A 20,935-nucleotide genomic window follows, 5' to 3' on the forward strand; every position below is an offset into this window, starting at 1 on the left:
ACACAACTAAAATTATAATTACAGTAATTTCACGATTACAAGCCGCACCATTTTGACTAAAATTTTGCTCCCACTCCGGAAATGCGGCTTACACTCAGGGGTGGCTAATATGTGAATAATTTTCTGACATTTCCAATCTCCGAAGTGCAGCCAAGGTGGTAAGCCAAGCACCTGCCAGTAAAACCCGGCATTTACGCGATTGTTACAAATTGGTTACCCTGTTGCGCAGCGGGTGGAGTTGGGCTCCCTGCTGGCAGTGCAAGATGGGGAGGGAGGCAGGGGAGCTCCCTCCTTCCGGCAGCACAGCCCAGGGGAGGCAGGGGCTCCATGCTGCCATCCCCGCAGCTCGGGAGGGAGGAAGGGGGCTCCCTCCTGACGGTCCCGCGGCTCAGGGGGAGGTGGAGCGCTCCCATCCCTGCCTGCCACCGCCGTGGGAGCAGGGGGGCTTCTTCGCCTCCTGCCACCGTCGCCGTGGGTGCCGGCGGGTTCCGTGCCCCCCTGCCAGCACGGGGCAGCGCCGGGCCAGAGTGAGTGAGCCCAGAGGCGGCGGCCGGCCCCGAGCGGCCCCCCCGAGCGGCAGCGCCAAGCTGGGCAGCCCCAAGCGGGCCGAGCCTGAATGGCCCAAACCAAGCCAGTAAATGCCCCCCATCCCGCGATTCTGTTACTATTTGGCAACTTTGTTGCACGCAGGTCCTCACTGCGAACAACAGAGTGGCTTATAATTGGGTGCGGCTTGTGTGTGGACAAAGAACGAAATGTTTGCCAACACCTGGAGATGCGGCTTATACTCAGTGCGGCTTGTATTTGTGAATTTACTGTACTTTACAAGTAGCAACTTGTTTAAAAGAATCTTCCCCAAGTTCCTTGCTATCAAAATTATACATAAGATCAAGAAGTTGCAAATGCTTAATGTTGTCTATGTGAAAAATAACTGTTTGTGATTTATTTTTAGAGAGAAATTTCATTCGTGTACTTTTGTAACCATATAGTATACACACACACACACACACGCACACACACACAAACGCACACACACGTATACACACACACACATACACACACACACACATACACACACACACACACACACACACACAAATGGAACAAACCTGTTCATCCTGAGTTAATATTCTACCTGTTCATTCTTGTTAAAGGTGATATCTCTAGAATTTTATCCCTGGCTACCACCTACCACTCTGGTACAACAAATTACTGAAGAAAAGTATGTTTTTTAGAACTGCTAGGGACAACTGACAACAATAAGCTAAATATAATTTAAATTAGTATATTGGTTAAAAGAATAATTAGTTTTCAATGAAGTTTTTGAAGAGGTTCTCTGCTCATAACTTGTTTTCACCTGATTTGAAGGTTAGAGAATGTAGCTACTTGAATTCAACTGTGCAGTAAAAAAGAAAAGATGTTGTTTGATCTCCTTTAATTAGCACCTCACTTTTTACAAATTAATATTTTAGCAATTCAAATTGTATTTTAGACTAAGAGATAAAAAAAATTGCTTGTAATTCTCTTTGCTGGTCCAAATGAATCACAGACTATATGTCTAAACTCTGTCAAATAGAGGAACTTTCCATGAAATCTGATGAAATCTGTGCAGATCTAAAGCCATCTGCTGTTTTCAGTTACTCTATCAACTCAAAGAGTAGTTGCCTGCACCATGGATCTGAAATATCTAACATGAAAAATCTGGTCCTAGAGATTGTAGATGAGGTTCCTAAATGACAGCCTGTTTCTGACTTGATCTTTTGCTTCAATTATTAATTTGTAAATTAAAGTATTATAAGGGAGATCAAGAAGAAAAAATGTTTTCAAAGCATTTAATCTTGACAATGATGCAGTGTGGTATAGCAACAAACCGTTATTATTTCTGCTTCCTTTATACCCGAAATGGTAATAAATCCGATAATAAATGGTGCTTAATATATTTGCCCTGTTATGTGGAGGCACAGTAGAATTGATAAGAAGAATCCCAAACTTTAAGTTACAGCTCTAAATAAAAAGCAAATCTTAAACTTTGTAGAGGAAAGAATTACAGAAGCATGTTAAACGTAAAAGGATGCTTTTGTATTTATGAGACAATTTCACTGACCGTAACAGAAGAAGCCCAGGAAGGTGTTTTTCGAACTGTCTATAGAAGGTAAAGTTCTTCAACCTATGGAGAATTGAGGCAGGGTGCTCCCAAGGATGTCAGTGGCATTCCTGCATATAATGGAGTTACGGCTCTCTCCATAGGATTGTATAATTTTGCCTTAATCCAAGGAAGTGGCACATGCAAGGGAAATACAGAATTTTATAGATTAGAATTAATATGCATTTACAAATCAAAGCCTTTCCATCATGAGGAGAGATTAGCAGAATTGCAGGAAAGGCAATAAAAAAATTTACTAGTACTTGTTTTTCTTTCCACTTCCTTTTGATACATCTGTTTGTTTTCTTTTTTTTTCCCCCTTTCCTTTAGTGTAAGTAGGAAAGCAGCCATAATCAGGGAAAGCTGTTCCTTGCCAAGGTAGCCATGTGGATCATAGGAAGGCATTAATGTGCAAGAAGCACTTGATTCTTTAGTTGCTTTGCACACTCCCTGCATGGTTGAAGTGCTGTGTCGGAGCAGTTCTCCATAGCAGGTAATCACATTGTAGACAAATGGGCATGAATGAATGTCCTGCAGAAATGCAGTGTGTCAGCCCTGAAGCATTTGCCAGTTTTGCTGAACTGATGTGAAAAAGGAAATAATCAATGTTTTTTTATTGACTTAAATGAGGGCAGTTGTGACTGTGTGTTGACACTTCAGGGGAACCTGAGCTAATTCAGCTGTTGGAAGCACTCTGAATACTGTAGCATGAAATGCAGTATGAGATTATTTACTCTGCTTCTTGGCAGTTCGAGTCCCAGTCCCATGCCTCTGGTTTTGTTGCACATTTGGCATAGTGCAGATCGCACCATTCCTTACAGGCTGCCATGACTGAACATATGACTGAACACTGAGGTAACTCTTTTGTTACCTCTTTCTATTGTTATGGAAACTTTCCAGTCAAAAAAAGGGTAAACGACATAAAAATTACAAGCAGCAGATACTTAAATACTTCTTTCTACATTTTGGTCTGTTCAGCTCCCCATAGGATTATTCCTTTAAGCATGCGCCCTCAGCTGGGGAAAGTGCTGATTTCTCTGTAAATTAAAGGGAAAAGGCACCGTTCAGTTAATTAATGGAGTTCTTACTATGCAACAAGCAGATGAAATAGCTCACAAAACAGTTGTGAAACGACTTCAACATAAGTGAATCTTGAGTGGTATGTCATGGAAAATGAAAACAGTTTCTAGACCGATTAAAATGAATGAAGAGCCAGATGCCAGTGAAGGTAAATATGATCAAAAAGAATTTTAACTTCTACAAGAGGACATTCAAATATCTAGGGAATATATATGAAGAGATGTAAAATCTCCATAAAATCCTGATGGTCTCTGTGTTTAGAAAGCTTAGTATATACATCATCTTCATATACAGACAGACTAGTAATTTTTTTGTGATGAAGGATAGGAAAACCTCTTCAAAGCTGAAGCTGACTGTCTTTCCTCACAGAGTATTAAATTATAACATGGCAATAAGGCTGCTTGATAATCCCTGTTTCACTAATGTTACAGTTGCTTCCTTGCACAGATGAGCAGGATGTGCTGCAATTTAACAAAAATGGAGGGAACACTAACAGGATTAATTTATAATTTAGAGTATAAAATGCTTTCACAACTTTGCAACAAAATTCTGTCCAGTTTAGGGATGATGTTTTTTAAAAATACCTGCTGTCTTTCTTTTTTGTCTTTTTTTTTGTCTTTCTTTTGTCTGTTACATTACATTTAGATAATTGTTAGATAGCCTCATCTCATTAATATGCATTCTGCTACTAAATATTCAGTAGAGTCCTAATGTTAGTTACTATGCCAGGAAATACACAGAATATCTTCACTTAAGAAAATATGCAATTCTTTTTGGTCCACATCCAAGAATACTGTTCTGTACATTTGCACTTACTCAGGTTTTTGAGTGCTCAAGGAGTATATCACCTCTGAATGTTTAAAATAGCCTTATTTTCCTCCTGACGTTAATGCACCAGAAATCCCTATGAAACTTGATGTTAGAGTGAAAAACCGTCATACCAGCCCACGGAAATTAATTCTTTCGGAAGGATTTTTCTGAGCTCAAAGCCTGCAGTTGGCTGTTGGTGGGTTTGTGCTTGTGTTGCTGTATCCAAGACTGCCATCTCCTGGTCGCTGCAGAAACAGTGTCTTGGTAACTCCGTGGTTTGAGAAGAGAGTGCAGTAGATGAAGGAAACCCTTTGGAACTCTACTCTTGGTCAGGACCCGAGTGCTATTCTCATATTTCATTTGTTTCCACTAGGAGAAACTTTTTATTTACTGGACATGTATTTCATTCTCAATTCCAAGCTTCTTTCCAGATTTTTTTATATGCAGAATCTCTTTATTTTTTCTCAGGTCTATTCTACCAGCTTCCCCCCACACCGCCCCCCCTTTTTTTTTTCCCTTTATACTACCAACCTAAAACCTTCTCTGTTGATTGTTCCTTTTTGGGTTGTCTGCTTCTCATGAACAGCATTTCATCTCCTCTATGCCTGCTAAGTGACGGCCTGAATGTCCTTGTCAAAGCACACCTCTCAGGCTACAAGTGCTACTTCTTCTTCTCACTTTGACATTTGGTGGTTTTTAACTATTACACCTGTAAGACGCATGAGTATTTCATTGCTTTGCTATGCATTATGAATCCAAGTTTAGTCACACCCATCGGCTTCATTATAGGTAAGTGAATGACAAGACCCATTTTGTTTTGAGTATTGACGTAACCTCCAGCATAACAATATGTAAGATGTTATCTTTCAGGAAACTAGAATGAGCAGTTCTAATGGTGTGCCTCCACCCTTTTATTGCTTTGATAGCAGGCTTAGATTTACAGTTTTATTCCCTCCTCTTTCTAGTCATTTGTTTCTGTTGCCAAAACTGTCCCTCAGTTGTTTTAGTCCAACTTGTGTTCCCATGGTCTTGGTGTGGAACGCCTGAACGCCAAGAATTCTGCATCTCCCCCTGATTGTCATTGTCTGCCCTTGCTTCACTTCTCTAGCTTGCATCCCTTTTGTTCTGAGAGAAATGACTACAATAGTCGTCACTGACCCCACTCCATAATCTGGAATAAGACTGTTCCATGACAGCTTTACTCCACACAAAGAAAGGGAAGAGGAAGAAGAGCAGAGGCTTTACTCAAGAAGGGCTAAAGGACAGGAAAAAGGATGGAGTGATGGGTAGGAAATTAGAGGTGGGGCACGGTACTTTTTCCTCTCCCCTCCCTTTCAGTCTCCATTTATTATGCTTATAACATATTGAGTGTACTTTTCCATTAAGTCCTGTCCCCATTCAAGTTGAAGTTCAGGAGTGAGTGCAACTGTATTCTATCATTACTTCATATGGTGTCCAGAGGGTCAGAAAAACAGAGGACTTATTCCAGAAATGTATACAGGTTAGGAAACATGTTAGAAAGAATCTGCAAATATTTTGTTGTCTGTATGAAATACACAACTAGGTGACTCCCTGTGTGGGTTTTTTGGTCATCTAAAGCAAGAAGGGATTTTGAGCCAAAATAATTCAGTAATTCAGTAATTCATTGGTTGCTTCTATCATCAGTTTCCTACAACTGACTGCATACAAGAAGGGCTTAGGTGGATTGAATGGAAGATGCATTAGTGCAGGTGCTATACGTACAGACTGGCCACCTCCCTTACAAAACTTTTGTGTGTTGTAAATTGTAGCTTTGATTTGCTACAGGGAAAGAAACTTGTCAAATATTTGCTCTTAGAGAAGAAAAATTGTCTTCATTTATCAGGCTGATGAGGTAGATATCATTTGGACTGTTACCCTGAGATAATTAAAGAGCATCTAGCTACAAAAAATTTCAAAATACGGTATAGAGGCTGCCTCCAGAGTGATGTAACATTATGATTATAGTAGATGTCAGCTGCTTTACTCAGTAAGGTGACTTTGTGTTCATGATTTGGCTCTGTGCCCACAATCCTAAATGGTATACTGAATAAATTTCAGCAGTTCCTTGTATATCTTTGCTGCAATGTAACTGTTGAACAGACACAGCATATTTATTTTTAGACACTTTGTTGTTATTCTGATAAACTGCACGGTGTGAGAAACAAAAAAAAAGTTTTTGAAAGCCTTATAGATAGTCTCTATACCTTTGCTTCCCTTAAACTAGAAGAGGTTTGTACAGAGGATTAGAATTAGATTGGGGTGCTATTGAAGCCAGGTACATTTGAAGCACGGTAAGTTAAAGTCTTCAAGGTATCTCACTGTGCATAAAAAAAATCACATTGGTTATTGTCTTGTAAACTCTTTTTTAAAAAAAGAGTTTATCTTGAGCTATCAAACACACGGCAACTAACACAAAGTAAAAGCACGATAAGAAGGATAAGGCAAGTACATATATACTGCATGTTAATAGATTAACTAATCAGTGGTATCCCTTTAGCTATGTGCTATTTTACAAATTCAACTGACTTGTCTTCGTGATATGATTTTTCATTTTAGTTTTATCTAAACTTATCTAAGACACAAGTGAAAAGGAACAGCCCATCTTTTTATCCGGTGAACTGCAATCAAATAAAATGAAGCTAAGCAGTAGATACTGTCTTTGTCTTTGGTGTCTAAGAAGTGTTTTTATTTTATGTGAAAACCATTACATCTGCCAAAGCTTAATGCTTTGGAAATTTGTGCCAACATAATGGAAAGTCTTCTGTATTTTAAGGTTAGCTTTTTAGGACTGTCTTTACTTCAACTAGTATAAACATTTTGCCTACATGAAAAGTAGTTCCTACATGAAAAGTAGTTTTTTAAAAAACCCAGACAATAAAGAAGAGCTTTAAATTTGATATTTGTTCAAGGTTGGAATTGTTTAGTGTTTTCATTTGTTTCTGTTCTTTTTCTTCTGTTTTATTGGTTTGAGGGGTTTTTACATTAATTTATTGGATTATACTGGTTTAAATAGGATTTTTAAAAAAATTCTATTTTGTATGACAAGATAAAGCAAATAGAAGCAGTGTGCAAACTGACTATTTTTCTCCTGGAAAGAGGAAACATTTGTTACCAAAAATAGCCAGACTGAGGATGAATGCATCAGCTTCCAAATTCTGTTCTGATTGGAATGAACAATCCCATGCACATACTCTTAAAAAGCAAAAAAGAATTATAGTAGGAATACATTAGTGTGAAATTGACATGGGTACCCAAAAACTGTAAAAGAAGTAAAGTGAACTAGTTGAATTCCTGTAGTTGGAATTTAAGAAGGTGCTTTAAATATTTAAAAGTGTATATTGACTTTCACAGTTGTGTATCGTATATACACATATATTTTCACACATACATTTGTGTTCATGTGGTGTTTAAGTATATATGTATGTATGTATGCATCTGTTTATGTATCTATATGTGTAGATACACACATTTTTGCAGTGTGTGTGTGTATATATGAGAGGTGTGTATTTTTTAGAGTTTGAATTCTAGGTTATATCCTGGTTATTTTTCCAAGCCATCATTCTAAAAAGACAGGAATATTCTTAACCTTCAATGATCAGGAAAAAGCAAAGAACAAGCCCTTTACATGAAATCCCTCATATGCATCTTCAGTTAGCATAAAAGCTGTGTGGTGTTTTATTCCAGCTGGCCAAAAGTTTGGCCCAGTTAAAATTAATTGGGAAAGGACTTAATTTTGTATCTGCAAGCAACAGGCAGAAAATGATCCACACTTAGGTGGATTCTAGCAGTCTGCTAGCTGCTTGTTCTAGTGGTTCCCATACCTAGGGCATATAACATTGCATTTGAATACTTGTGTTTAGTTCCACAGTTACATTCCACGTGACTAAATACCTGATACTACATTAGCATGAATAGGAAGGAATTGGTTCAGTGCTCACTATCCCTGTAGAATGTTTACTTCTTGGTATTTCTCTTTGTTAAGCAAAGCATTTTAGTCTGTGAGTCATGGTATACAGTCTTACTTGCATTTCTAGTTGTAGGTGTTTCCTACAGTTGCACCTACCACGAAGCAGAAAAGTGAGAGGGAACTACCAGTAGCTGATTATTTTCTGCTGTGAGATCTTTGCTTTATATTTTACAATAATATCTTGACATTATATTCTAAAATGAATCTTCACAGTCTTTTTTTTGTGATCTGAGCTGTATTTCATGCTCTTTTTCTCCAAAGGGTGCCAGCTCTGATCTTTATATGCAGCATCTGTTTTATCCCCAGTTAAACCACTTTGATTTTCAGACTAACTGCTCCTTAACTGGCTCATAAACTGTTTTTCACAACTGCTTACAGAGCCTAGCCTTTCATAGTGCTAAAACTATTCATCGCTTAAATAATTTCTTCTGACCCTACGTACGGATTTGTGTGGACCACCAGAAATATGAGAACATGTGAACTGATTGTATAATATCTATTCCATATATGTGTTGCTTGTAATTCTGACAATGCAATGTAATTCTGACTGTGCAATAAAGAACATTACCAGAAATAGTATTTTTGATGACTAACGGCATTCATTTTCCTTTGAACACTCATCAAATTAACATAATTCCTGGTTCAAACCTAAGATCAACTTAAAATGGTTTTCACTGCTAGTGAAGCCAAGGCTAGAAAGCTAGAGTATTTTGTAACTGCTATTATATTTCTGCCCATGAGGCAGACTTCTGTGTATTTGGCAATTTAGTTTGGATACAGTTCTTTTGTTCTGTCTGATCTATACCATCGGAGAAAAAATTGAAATAATGAAGAATTTCTTCCTGGAAAGGGCTTTTAAGCATTGGAAAGGACTGTCCAGGGAGGTGGTGGTGTAACCATCCCTGGAGATGTTGAAGAAACAGCTGGACATGACATTTCATGCTATGCTGTGATTGATAAGGCAGCAGTTGTTGAAAGATTGCATTCAATGAGCTTAGAGACCGCTTCCTACCTAAATGATTCTGTGATAGAATCAGGCTATTGGAATCAGTAAATGCTGTCCTGTATACCCTTGAGGGTTCCAAGACTTGCCAATGACTAGCCCCATACTTGTCACACATTTGTGCAGTCTTCTTCTGGAAATATGAGAATCTCCTTGTACCTTTCTAAGCAGTCTGGAAAAGACCATTCCAGACAATCGCAGCATTCTTTACAAAACATGCTTCATTATCTCATAAAATGGTAGATATGGGAAAAAATGTACCTACCTTAAAAAAAGAATATGGAGTAAACTGACAGCTGTGCAGCCTGGCAGAGACATCAAAGTGGAATACTGACAGGTTACTGTTATGAATTGATGATGGCTTCAAAAGGAAGCATGTTGACAGAGCAAGGCCCAGGATCTGGGCTTTAGGATTTGGGTATTGGAATTGACTTCTCGTCATAGACACTGAAATGATCTGCAGTCTTCTGGTTTGCAACCTTAACTGGGCAGGTAGTCTTCTAACATGGCTCCCTATGTATGTGTTTCTACTAAGTTGGTATTATGGATATTAAAGGCTGATATCTAGGAAAACAAATAAAGTTACCAAGGCATAATATACCAGTATAAAAATACCAAGATACAAGGTATATTTTCTGCTAAGGGTTTGATTTCATCTATATTTCATACTAAATACTTACTTAACAGGCAAACACACTAAGATGCATTTAAATGTTTCTATCTCTAAACATATTGGAGAGCCCAAATAAACATATATATATCATTATCTTGTATTTTTTCAGGCAGCAGACTTTACAGGAAAACAAGCATTGAAGCAGATTAAAGAAAAGGGGCTCAAACGACGACTGGTATATCTCACCCTGGAAACAGATAATGTCGATCCAGAGGGAAATGAAAGCGTGTGGCACAATGGCAAGGCAAGGACTATAGTTCATGTTGCAAAAAATCAGTCTTAATTCCCCATGAACAGAATCTTTGTGTTTCAAGTGTGAATGCATTATTTCTATTTTACTGGCGCAGAACAATTTGAAGCTATGATAAACTAATCTTATCTTCAAGCAGAAGTAAAGACTAACTAAATACCTACAGAGATGTGAAATGCTGTCAAGTCACTGAAACTAGGGTTGGAACAGACTAAAGTCTGTTCATCCATTCTCTTCTTCTGCAAGTTCTCTGCTGTCCTAAGAAAACACCTCTGCTACTGAAAAGAAATGAAACAACAGCCAAGTTTGGGGCTCCACACTCCAGCACAGATCATGTGTTGAATATTTCAAATAAACTGGCAGTTAAATTGCTATAGATAATAAACATACGCATGTGCATTGTATATGTTCCAGTGAAAATTTAATTGAACATAATAAAAATAGGGTATTTTTTCAAAAAACCAAAAACTTCCCAGTTTCAGGTGATGTTACTCTCTGTTGAGAATATTATGAACTTGTATGATGTCTGAAGGGTATAAACCAAAATGTGAGATGTCTCCTTGTTTGGGTTGTTGGCTGGGTTTTTTTGTTGTTGGTGGTGGTGGTGGTTGGTTGGTTGGTTGGTTGGTTGGTTGGTTGGTTGGTTGTTTTTGGTTGTTTGGGTGCTTTTTTGCATTTGTTAGTTTGTTTTCTTTTTGTTTTGTTTTGGTTTTGGTTTTTTGAGAAAATCTCAGTGCATCTTGAAAATCAATACAATTATTTTTGGTTTTTTCCAGGTTATTGGCAATACCACATCTGGATGTTTCAGCTATGGAGCCCAGCAGAGTCTAGCTTTTGCATATGTTCCCATGGAACTCAGCAAAGTTGGACAGAAATTGGAAGTTGAACTTTTAGGTAAAAATTATCCAGCGACCATTATACAGGAGCCATTGGTGCTGACTGAACCAACAAGAATGCGCCTTCAGAGAAAGGGTGAAAGTCCCAAAATATAAACACAGATGAGGATACAGCAAATTATGCTATAGGAAGTAGTGCCATTAATATGCATAAAATTAAGAGAATTTAAATACTCAGATTTTCTAATTACTCAAGATTTTCATTGCCATACATGAGTGAGAAATTCAACGGCATTCTTTCCTACTTCCCTGTATGTGCTGTTCATGTTAGAGAGCTGAGCAGGGTTGATGAGCCACTGTGTGCTCTACGTCCCAGAAGTACTTGTGAGCAGAAAGTAGCAGGCAATGAGTACATTCATCCAGCTTGCTCCCACATTGGTTGGCAGATCTGCATTAATCCATATAAGAAATGTGCACTTGATCCTGTCCAATAGCAAATTCCTCCCTCACACTCAGTTCCTCCTTTGCCTGCCCTTGAGGTAAAGTAGCTTATCCTGCCTTCTTTACACCCAAATAGCAAACTTACCATAAAATCATGTTACTGGTTCTATGCAGAATGCTTCATAAGGAATTGAAAGACATTCCATTAACCATTGAAATAATAAAGGCATTATTAAAGATAAACTGGAATTCTGACTTCTTTTCTCTGCATGTCAGTCTGGCAGAAATTCTAATAGAAGAGTAAAATCTTGTTCTTCTCAATTAAACAGTTATAGGAAGCCCATTCTTCACTATTTTACATAAATCATCTGGCATATGATATGTAATATTCTACAACAAACAATATGTTATTGTTTAATTTCTGAACAAAGCTTAAATTGTAGATTTACTGTATTAAACCTGAACCACTAGACTGGAACCAAAGGTGGTCAGTTTTTCTTACTAGTAATTATAAATTGAAGCAACAGTGAGAGCAATATATTATTACACAGAAATATTAGCAGTGAAAAAATATAATTAAATTCACAGCAAAAGAGCTGTATTGGGAATTAAATAACCTAAGTAAGCAGCGTTGGGATGGTGTGTATGATGGGAACACACTAAATTAATAAAAAACTCATCTGTAATTCAATAATATTTTCAACAATTCTTTTGAATAATAATAATAATAATAATGTTAAAATTTTCAACTTAGTAATGCTGTCCTTTAGGCTATAGATAAATGTTTTCAAAGTATGTATGAATAATGTCCAAAATGCAGTTTCTTCAAAGGGAGTTGGTGCCTCTAAATCTTCAGCAAAGAAGCCAGGAGAAACACAATTTGGGTAATAAATACTCTTGATAAAGTAAGCTGACATTACACTGTGCTGTTTTGAATTTATTTTGCAAAGGTGAAAATTTAATATCTGAACTTTGCATGTAGTACTATCTTGAGTGAAAAATCCATTCAGAAATTATTCTATTCTCTGCTATACTTTCATAAGTGATTCAGTTCTATTTTTCTGAACCATCAAAATGTTACTTTTTATAAAGATAACATTATCTGTAATGAGGCATTTAACCACTGTGATTCTGTGAACATTTAAGAAATCTGAAGTAGAACATGATGATATATGGTTTTATTTAGACTATGGAGGAAAAGATCAATGCTTAGGAACATACATTGTAGTATTTCCCAAGATTATGCAAATTCACTAGACACCACATCCTGGAGTGTAGTGTAACAGTTACTCTGAGACAGATTCACCTGTACTTTCCAAATCAGCTTTTCTATGCCAAAAATGTTCCGACAATACCTCCATATCCCAGTCTGACAGAGTCAGGTTTATAACTCCTTTTCTGACTCAGAAGAAAGATTATTATGTCAGCTGGATCAATCTGACTGCAGAAGGGACAGGTTTTCTGCAGCCTGAGGAAAAACACCCTAATTTCTCTGTGAAGCCAATGCAGACTTCTCTGATTTTACAGTGTAGTGTTATACAAGCCCAGACACTGATTTCTTTGGGGGTTTCTCACTGACAGCTTTTGTCACCCAGGTCTCACCAAGATCAAGCCTTGGCCAATTAGTGGAAGATATATGAGGAGTGGCTGAGGTCACAACTTCTTCATGAAGGACAGACACTCTGTGGTGACAGAACCCAAAGGAATGGCCTGAAGCCTACTTGGGGGAAGTTTAGGTTGGAGGTTATGAAGAGGTTCTTCACCCACAGGTTTTTAGACACTGGAGCAGGTTCTTTGTCATGGCACCAAATTTGTCAGAGTTCAAGGAGTGTTTGGACAATGATTTCAGGCACATGATGTGATTCTTGGGATTGTGTACTGTGCAGGGCCAGGAGCTGGATTCAATGAGCCTTGTGGGTCCTTTTCAATTCGGCATATTCCATGGTTCTAAGTTTCATTTAACTTCAAGATTTGGATAAGCTAACGATGTGTCATGATGTTTCTGGGTCAAGGCAATACAGTTTCTTTCTTGAAGTCAATTTACAATACTAAAACAACTTCTGGTTCATCACTGACCACATGTAAGGCAAATGGAGTATCTTGTTGCTCTCTCTTACTTCTTAACTATGTCTGTGCTTTCTCTTGAGCAATGAATTCAGGAGCAGAGACATCAGAAGTAGTTTAAAGTAAGGATAGCTGAGAATTAGAAGTGCTGTAGCTGTGATAGCGATGCTTGAAAGTGCTTCCTAGCACTTTCAAAGCTTCACCTGGATTCTTTTTGCTGCTCTGATACCCAAGTCAGCTTGCTGAATATTCATCAGAACAGCTCAACATTGCATTCTGCACAGCACGGATAAATGAACAGTATCAAGACAAAGCTTTACAAATCATGACCACATACAGGTTCACAAATATAAGTCAATCCTTTAAAGTATTAAAAAACAAAAAAAATAAATTAAAATAAAATAAACAAAAAATTATATATAGTATGTAAACCTGAAGAAATGAGGTGGGGGAAGTGTTCAGCAGCTATTGTAGTTTCCTGTCGCTTCTGTTCATTACAGATTGAGATATGGTCTTGCCTAACTTGTGCCAAGACACAGCAAGAGGAAGTGAATTAGAGCAAGAATGTTTTTAAGTATTGAGCTTTAAGAGGGCTTCTAACCAATCAAATAGAAATACCAGTGTAGAAAGACTGATAGGGACTTCTTTAGAGTCTTTCTCAACCTCATCAGCTAGCAGAGGAGACACATTGCAATGAGGTGAAAAAATGACAGTTTGTCATCTAGGAAATTTTTTAAAATTGTCACATCAGGATATGTAAAAAGCAGTTTTCTCAGACACTTTTGTTTGCCATTTTCCTATATTTTTCCACATCCAGAGTTTTTGTACACCACAGTAGATGTTCTATTACTGTTTGAATTTTTGTTAAAAGTTTCCATGTGCTATGGCAAAAAGTGTCCAGTTCATGCTTTGTATGGCATGATAAATCCACACTGATACTGTAACCTTTTGTGCCACTTTAATGGCTTCTTTAATCACTGATCTCATAATAGAAATTATTCAAACCGAAGTTCAGAAAAGATAAACTGAAACATAAGAGACTGAACATTGACTATTTCCTGGATTTATTATTTTGATTCAAGTGAATACTGTCAGAGAGAAATGGGTTTTTTTTCTGATTGGGATTCCAATTCCGTCAATTAGTAATAAAATACTAGAAAATATGTCTGGCAGCAACATCCAGACTGTGACTGTGCAGTATCTGCAGTATATATTTAAGACAGTTCAATGTAATGTTTTAACTATGTTCAGGCAACAAGGTTATCTAGTTCTAGTGGAGTAGGATAACCGGTACATACTGTTGACATGTCTCTACAAGGAAGGATTAATCTAGCTATATTTGAACATCATTATAACTTTGGAAATACGAAAGGTGAATAGAAATTATGAATTTTGTTTCATAATTTTTGGTTTCACCAGCACTGTGTGGATTTTCCAAGTATTTATTTTGAGAGAACAGAAAGGGTTTCTGTAGGAAAGTGCTAACATGGGAATGAAATTTGACCTTCAATAAGGAAGAAGTTAGAAAAATAAACAGTTCAGTGAGACATTTGAGACTGGTCATGGGATCTGAACTAGAAACAAGAGAAATCAGAACCTTGAAGCTTTTGAACTGTATGAATCACATTTCAAGAAAGAAAATACTACTCATAGTCACACACCAGTTTGTTAGTGATCCTGGAATTCACTTCAGAGAAAACTGACTTTAGGACAGTACTGTTGCTTCTTGTTCAGTACTGACTGTAGATTGCAGTACATTCTCATCATAGAAAAAAAAGCTGACATCACTTATCATAGCTGTTGTTTTCAAACCAGCAGGGAAACCTGTGCGATTTTATAAACCCCAAGCTAGTAGTTTCATAGGCTTATCCACTAGACTTCATTAATACAAGCAGTAGTCTACAGAGACTTGTCAGGAAATAGTCAGGAGTCTAGTATAATCAATATTTGGCTTTCTAACCCAGAAAAATGACTTTTAATGTGGACTGTTCTTTTGTCTGTTACCAAAAGGCGATATAAACTTGGGAATATACATATTTACCGTTCTAGCTAAATGGGAAACAAATGGTTATTTGATCTTCCACTAGACACTAAAACTTATATGTGTTCTATGGATGAACAAAATTGACCAGAGTTAAGAGCTCTTTCTGTCCTTTCACTCTCTTAGATTTTACATCAAGATTATAACTAAGGTAGTGGTTGTTTGCAGTATTGCTTTAGACGATTACATGGTTTGAAGAAACGGCTCTGTGGATATTGCTGCTATTTCTGCTTCTGTGTTACTTCACTTCCTACACTGTAACAGTCATAAGCACCATCTTACAGCCAGACCTCGATCTAAGCTTCTCGACCCAGTGGACAAAATGGAGAGAAGAAAGCACTGGGCTGCTTATGATTTTGCAGGGGTCGGGGGTTGAAAGGGGAAGGAAGACACACGGGTCTCTCTCATGTGTGTGTGTAGGGTTGAGAGTGTGTCCACGCTAGCAGCTGATGCTGACAGGAATTTCTCCAGCAGGAAAAATCGCCATTTGCTCAGCTCAGTTGCATCTTCAGTGGTGGTTGCAACTTGTTTTTCCCAGGCTGTCCTGCACGTTGGCCAGTAGCAAGGCCATGTGTGTCTCACAGCTGCCTCACTGTGCTTACACACAGAATAAGCTCTGTAGGCAGTATTAAAGATTGAGCTGCTATGAAGACAAAAGTAATAGTCCAGATAATTTTACGAGAATGCACTCTGTCCTGTCCTCATAATGTTGTCCTGACTTCCTTAAAACCATGGATTACTTGAGACACAAGCTTGCACTTAGTTCCCTGGTTCCCCTGGGAAAGGCTCTGGGGTTTGAACCGGGTGTTCAATGTAGGAGTTGAAGCAAGACGAAATTAGAAGGGACCGCCACGATCAGTAGGTTGCATGCCTTGCCAACACTGGCAACACCTTCACAGTTTCAATTTTAAGCTGGTACTAAAACCCACCAACACAAATCCGCACCACAACACGCATCGGCCGCACCAGCCCCAGCGGGCCCGGCCCCCGCCGCGCTCGCTCGGCGGGCGGAGCCCGGCTCAGGGCGGGCCTCCCGGCCCAGCTCCTCAGCCCCTCAGCTCCTCAGCTCCTGTGACGGGAGTGGCTCGGCGGGAGGAGCCCGGGTCCGGGCGGGACCCCCGGCCCAGCTCCTCAGCTCCTGTGACGGAGATGGCTCGGCGGGCGGAGCCCGGCTCGGGGCGGGCCCCGCGGCCCAGCTCCTGCTGACGGAATGGCTCGGCGGGCGGAGCCCAGCTCGGGCGGGCCCCATGGCTCAGTTCCTGCTGTTGGGGATGGCGCGACGGGCGGGCGGGCCATGCCGCTGCCTCAGCCGGCTGCTGTGCTTGCCCCTGTGCCTGGCGCTGTGCCTGCCGCGCCCGGCAGCGGCGCGTCCGCCTGCCCCGCACCTGGTGCTGGTGCTGGCCGACGACCTGGGCTGGGGCGACGTGGGCTGGCACGGCTCTGCCATCCGCACGCCGCGGCTGGACGCGCTGGGGGCGGGCGGCGTGCGGCTGGAGCGCTACTACACCCAGCCGCTGTGCACGCCCTCCCGCAGCCAGCTCCTCTCGGGCCGCTACCAGGTAGGACGGGCGCTCCTGCCGTGCCGGGGAATGCTGCGGGCGTTCCTGCCGTGCCGGGGGATGCTGCGGGCGTTCCTGCCGTGCCGAGGGATGCTGCGGGTGGTCCCTGCTTGCTGCCGGCACCCCCCGAGCTGCTCGGGCTGCCTGGGTCTCTGTGCCGCTGCGCTGCCGAAATCAGCTGCTCTGAAACGCAAACTTCACTTTGCCTTACGACTCGGCAGTAAAGTAGAGACAGAATCAAAGCAAATTGTTCTGTTCCACAAAAGCCGGGGTTCTCTCCATGAATCGGTTGGATTAACAGGCGCAGCGCCCTGTCTTGGAGGATATCCCTGCCCTAGTCTCTGACTCTTGGTATTTTTCCACTGGACAGGCACATGGTCGGGACGCAGACAGAAGCAGATGGGCACCACTTGTTAAGTTTTTGCAAGGTGCTTTCCGGTACAGCGCCCAAGTGCGTCACAAGCGGTACATTCACTTCCACCTGGTACAGGAGGTGTAGATATTCTGCGCTCCTCGATGGAGTGCACACAGACTGGTCATTATTCTGGGTGTCCAAATAGTCGTAGCCGTTATCCTGATTTTCCTTTTTGCAGTTTTGGCAAATGGGGAGCAGGGGGGAAAAACATGTGGCCACACAACATGGACAGAAGGAAGAAACTCACAAAGGGTTAAGTGTGTTTCAGAAACTTCCCCTGTGTCTCAAGAAGTCCTGCACATCCATGTTAACCATAATGATTGCCAAATTAACTGCCCTGAATGAAAGAAAATAAATGTCATCTTATATTAGTGCTATCTCTTGTTGCACGAAGGTTATTCTGGGTGACACTCTTTCAAAGCAACATTTGTCCCGTTCCTGGAAACTCTAAGAATGAATAATGATGAATAGGAAAAAACAATTTACATTATCTTTACCAACTTTTAAAGTTGTTTTAAATAAAATGATCCAAAATATTTTTTCATATTTTTAAAATACAGTCTAAATGTGTTTTCCAAGAAAGGGGCAACCGCTGCATCACATCTTAAAAGTGAATTTTGAAAATACCTATAGTTCAGTCTGGATTTAAATTAATCCCATACATCTGATTTGATAATTTAATAATCTTCATGTTGACCTTGTTGCAACTAAGTAAAATAATATTAGAAAATTGAAGTAATATTTTTTTTAATAGAGGAGACATTCTATGCAGCAGTTATTATGTAACAAATAATTATATTATGCAGCAAATGCATGTAATCTTTTTTAAAATGGATATGATTAATAGTTGCTTAGAAACTTGAGAAAGTAACCTAAATCTGGTCCTCTCTGGAGCTGAAATTTTGGTAGTCACCTTGCAAACCCTATGAAAGAAAAACAATGGTATTGTCTAAGATAGCTACAGATTTTTTTTTATTATTGCCTCCTTCTCTTTTTTCTCATTTTCCAGATACAGTGCAAGAAATTACAACGCTTTGCTAGATTGTGTCATTCTGTATATTATTTTTTTCTGTAATACAGAATTTTAAAATGTTTTAAATATTTTAATATAAAATATAAAATGTATACTATAGTTTAATTCTGGGAATCTCCTTGTTCTAAGTAAATGAGGAAGTAGTAAGCCCTTTAGAAAAGGGCTTTACCCACTTGCCTAAGATCTGGATTTAATTGTTTTTGAGGTCAGTTCAGAGAGTTGCTAAATTTTAAAATAGTGCTTTGAAAGTTAATCATGCAGCTTGCTACACTGTTGTGCTTAGAGGAGTCATAAAATCTGGTGTGGTCTGCTTCAGGGGTCTTGGAGGCTTTGTGCTTTGACAGATACAGATTGCTAGAAATATTAAATATATAAACAAGATGTATATATGTACTTATATGCATACATTTGCAGGTCTAGGTTTAGGGTAGTGCCTTTTTGATTGTGTAGAAGACAGGGAAGTTGACAAAAGTCAGCTAATAGTATCAGTAGCCGAGGAGGTTCCTTATATCAGGTGTGATGTACTATTTGAAGTATTCTCAGTGATGGTTTTGTAAAAAAATACAAAATTTAGCAAAACCGTTAGCTAAGACTGGAAACTTCAGTAGAGCTATTAAATATCAGATATAGTCAGTGTAAGGCTTGTGTCATCCCCATATTCAAATGATTTCTATAGTATTTGTACTAATTTAAAGCATGCAAATAAGTATACAAGTGTGTATATATAATGTCCATTTAGAAGAGTACAGTAATTTCATGACCATAAGGTGCACTGGACTATAAGGCGCACCCCCCCCGGAGCTGGCAAAATTTGCAACTTTGTAGATCAGATAAGGCGCACTGGACTATAAGGCGCACTTCCTGGTTCGAGGGAAAATTTTAGTCAAAAGGGTGCGCCTTATAGTCGTGAAATTACTGTAATAGAAAAATAGTTTTATCAACCTTTCCTCCAGTGACTGTTCTCTGATGCAGGCTTGATAGATTCACCTGCCACGTGCATTCTTGCCCATTTCAATCCCATTTAAAATATCTCATTCCTTCTTGAAATGTCCCTAGCCTTCAAACAGAACATAATGGTAATTCTTACCTGTTAGATTTCTACCTAAAAGTATAAAAGGCTTTGTGTTTGTTTGTTTGTTTGTTTGTTTGGTGTTTTTAAATTGTGCTAGATTTATACCTGGGAGGATGTTTATTCTTGCAGCCTTATTTTCTTGTTTTCCTCCATGCAACCCCTACCCTCCACCTGCAGCTTCCTCATCATCTTCAGTGCTACACTGGTAAAATGAAGAGCCCCTGAAACTAATGCTGATCTCTAATGCAGCTGTGCTTCTTTTTGGACCTGCTTATAAATTAACCCATAGGCTGCAAATGATCTCTCACACTTCTTTTCTATGCTAGATCCACACAGGTTTACAGCACCAGATAATTTGGCCATGCCAGCCCAGCTGTCTGCCACTGGATGAGAAACTTCTCCCAGAGCTACTTCAAGAGGCGGGATATGTTACTCACATGGTGGGGAAGTGGCATTTGGGGATGTACAGAAAAGAATGCCTTCCAACCCGCAGAGGATTTGACACTTACTTTGGTAATGGTTTGGTTTAATATGGGTGATAAATGCTGTGTTAAAAAGGATGAGAAGCTGCCCCATTCTTGTAGCAGCAGCAGATTTACTCTTGTTTTATAGGTAAAGCCATGCATATTTGGGTATGCATATTTCCAAAGTATCACTGCTTAACTTACCCATTTTTCCTCCTAAAAATACAGTAGACATTTATATTGTATTTAAGATAACTTCCTTTTTTTTCTGTACATTTGTTTTTGCAGAAATTACTAGCTGCAGCTGCTGAAAAAAAGAGTTCAATTTCTTGTGTCTTGGATTTTTGCCCCAAGTTCTTTTTTTTCCAGAATATGAGAACTGTGTTTTTTTCAGATTCATCAAATTTTTCAGGACATTTGGGGTGAAATCTAAAACCTAACTTCAAATGTAATTTTTGATATTCAAGTGATTTTGAAAAGTTTTATTTTTGACTGCTGAGACACAAGAACTTTCCATGCCTAACAGGCTAGCCCTTGGTAGGAGCAAATCTGTACATGCAGAATTTTTTTAAGATTTCTTTTGTATTTCTCTAAATGATAGTGTCTTTTCTTCACCAGCTGGTGTCGGTAGTGGATCAGAAATTACATTACAGTGGACACAGAAGATGATTCGTACTTGGGTGTTTTTGAGTAAATTAATATAAAAATTCCAAACTTTCCAATAGAGGTGGAAGCCTTACAGCAAAATATAAATATAGAAAATCATACCATCAAAAATCAGACTGGTTCACGGCTAGATCACTGCCTTGGGTCTCAGTGCATTAGTTTCATGCTCATGGACATCAATGAGTAAATAAGTCATTCAACTGCTTTCAAAATGTTTATTTTCTTTTGAAACTACTACTTTCATTAGCAATGAGAATCCTATGAGGTGTTAAATGTGGAGCTACTTAGACGTCTCAGGGGTGTCACAGTAGGTGGTCCAGGGCTGAATTAGTGTTTTAGCTCAAAAGCATTGTTGTTTTGACATTTATGTTTGACTTTTTTTCTCATCCTGATGTGT

General features: G+C 39.2%; 2 protein-coding genes across 2 annotated transcripts in view; both read left to right on the forward strand.

Moving 5' to 3' along the window:
- Positions 1–11,467, forward strand: part of DMGDH (dimethylglycine dehydrogenase) — a 41,321-nt gene extending 29,854 nt beyond the window's left edge. Inside the window, exons 15-16 of the mRNA XM_033085055.1 lie at positions 9,807–9,941; positions 10,724–11,467. Of these exons, the coding sequence (XP_032940946.1) occupies positions 9,807–9,941; positions 10,724–10,939 (351 nt within the window). The 3' untranslated portion in view covers positions 10,940–11,467. The remainder of the gene's footprint in view (positions 1–9,806; positions 9,942–10,723) is intronic.
- Positions 11,468–16,585: 5,118 nt separating this feature from the next.
- ARSB (arylsulfatase B) overlaps positions 16,586–20,935 on the forward strand; it is a 69,308-nt gene continuing 64,958 nt past the window's right edge. Inside the window, exons 1-2 of the mRNA XM_033086083.2 lie at positions 16,586–16,888; positions 19,735–19,921. Coding sequence (XP_032941974.1) covers positions 16,601–16,888; positions 19,735–19,921 — 475 coding nt within the window. The 5' untranslated portion in view covers positions 16,586–16,600. The remainder of the gene's footprint in view (positions 16,889–19,734; positions 19,922–20,935) is intronic.

The sequence above is a fragment of the Catharus ustulatus genome, chromosome Z (genome assembly GCF_009819885.2).
Source record: "Catharus ustulatus isolate bCatUst1 chromosome Z, bCatUst1.pri.v2, whole genome shotgun sequence".
Taxonomy (NCBI): Eukaryota; Metazoa; Chordata; class Aves; order Passeriformes; family Turdidae; genus Catharus; species Catharus ustulatus.